This window comes from Acanthisitta chloris, unplaced genomic scaffold (assembly GCF_000695815.1).
Source record: "Acanthisitta chloris isolate BGI_N310 unplaced genomic scaffold, ASM69581v1 scaffold42074, whole genome shotgun sequence".
Classification (NCBI taxonomy): Eukaryota; Metazoa; Chordata; class Aves; order Passeriformes; family Acanthisittidae; genus Acanthisitta; species Acanthisitta chloris.
In genome coordinates, this window is record NW_008669482.1 from 1 (window position 1) to 1,507 (window position 1,507).

The window sequence follows — 1,507 nt, forward strand, 5'->3', positions numbered from 1 at the left end:
ACGCCCTGCACACAGCCTGGCGGTGTGTCCGCCCACAGCACCAGCCGTGGGTCGCAGCCACGATTCCAAGGAGCCAAAGCGCTCACCTGCCAACCAGCCTGAACCAGGGGAAGCGGTCGTAGAAAGGGTCTCCACCGGTCACCACGTTGTCGCAGTCCTCGATGACGCTGGAAGGCACTTCTGCTGCTCGGTCATACATCTCACGCATCAGGTCCAGACGCTGCCTGCGGGGACAGGGGTCGAGATGGCCGTGGGGAGACACGGGGGCTGCAGGCACCCCAGCCCCCAGGGCACAGCCATCGCTCACCCACCTCAGCTTCTCCAGGGTCCAGTAATGTGTTGCCCCATTCTTCTGGTCCTGCACCTCGACAGCCACGATGGTCCGGGGGAACGGACGCTTCTCCCGGTCCTTGGCAGCATCAGGAGGCAGCAGGTCAGGAGGGAGGGGAGAGTACAGCGTGTCCGTGAGGAGCACAAACTGGAACTGGACCTGTAGGGGGGCAGAGGGGACAGTGAGCCACCTGAGAGGACAGGGGGGACAGTGAGCCACCTGAGAGGGCAGGGGGTTGCCTCTGGCGACTCCCTCCTCAGCATTTGCTGGCTGCCCATGCTCGTGGCCTTTGCTGTGGGTGCTGCAGCAAGCCAGAGAGAAGCTCAGCCACCCACCTTCTTTTTCAGCTCCACGCTGATGGCATTGGCTTCCTTGAGGAAGATAGCATTGCCCCAGAGCAGGTCACGGAGGGAGGTGAACTGGTACCACTTCCACTTCCTAAAGGCCCAGAGGGCCAGCTCAAACTCATGCTCCGTCCACTGCACTGTGGGGACACAGAGGGGCAGTCACCCCACCGCCAGGACATCAGCGCCCAGGGGACCAGCACCAAAACCTCGTGGTGGCACCCAGCCCTCACCTTCATCCTCAGGTTCTTCCTCCTCCTCATTTGCCTCAGGGTAATACCTAGAGTCCATCTGCTTCTGCAAAGCCTCCAGTTTGCTCTCATAGTCCTAGGGGAAGGAGGAGAGGGGTGATGAAACCCACTGGTGTGACTTTCCTCCACGCTGTCACATCACACTCCTCTCCCTCAGAGGAACCCATCCTCTTCCCTCTTCTGGATCTGTGTTTGTGAGGAAAACTCCAGGAACAACAGGTTTGCCCTTATTTTTACAACACACAGAGCTGCCCCACACAGACATCTGCCAGGACTTCAGTCATGTCAGACAGCCTGAGAATGAGCCAGGTCTTGGCCACCTACCAGCCTCTGCTGCTCCAGAAGGTAATTTGCCTCCTCCCGCTCCCTCCGGTACTGGTCCTCCAGTTCCTGAAGCCTAGGTGGAACGGGGAAGGAGAGGATGACCAACCCGGAGGTGGATACCCAACTCCCCAGTGCCCCAGCCTGCGCCCTCACCGCTGCTCCATCTCCTGTTTCATGTCGATGCCCTGCTTCTCCAGCAGCTCCCGCTGGGCAAATGCCCAGTCCACGGGCTCGGCCGGGGTCTCGGCGCACGGCGT

At 60.7% G+C, this 1,507-nt stretch overlaps 1 protein-coding gene across 1 annotated transcript in view; it reads right to left on the reverse strand.

Moving 5' to 3' along the window:
- Positions 1 to 86: 86 nt before the first annotated feature.
- The window catches only part of LOC103800932 (kinesin-like protein KIF1A), a gene marked incomplete at both ends in the record, with an annotated part of 11,571 nt that continues 10,150 nt past the window's right edge, over positions 87 to 1,507 (reverse strand). The window contains 6 exon segments of the mRNA XM_009073325.1: positions 87 to 224; positions 312 to 490; positions 667 to 815; positions 909 to 1,002; positions 1,251 to 1,323; positions 1,404 to 1,507. The exon segment at positions 1,404 to 1,507 is cut by the window's right edge and continues 14 nt beyond it. Of these exon segments, the coding sequence (XP_009071573.1) occupies positions 87 to 224; positions 312 to 490; positions 667 to 815; positions 909 to 1,002; positions 1,251 to 1,323; positions 1,404 to 1,507 (737 nt within the window).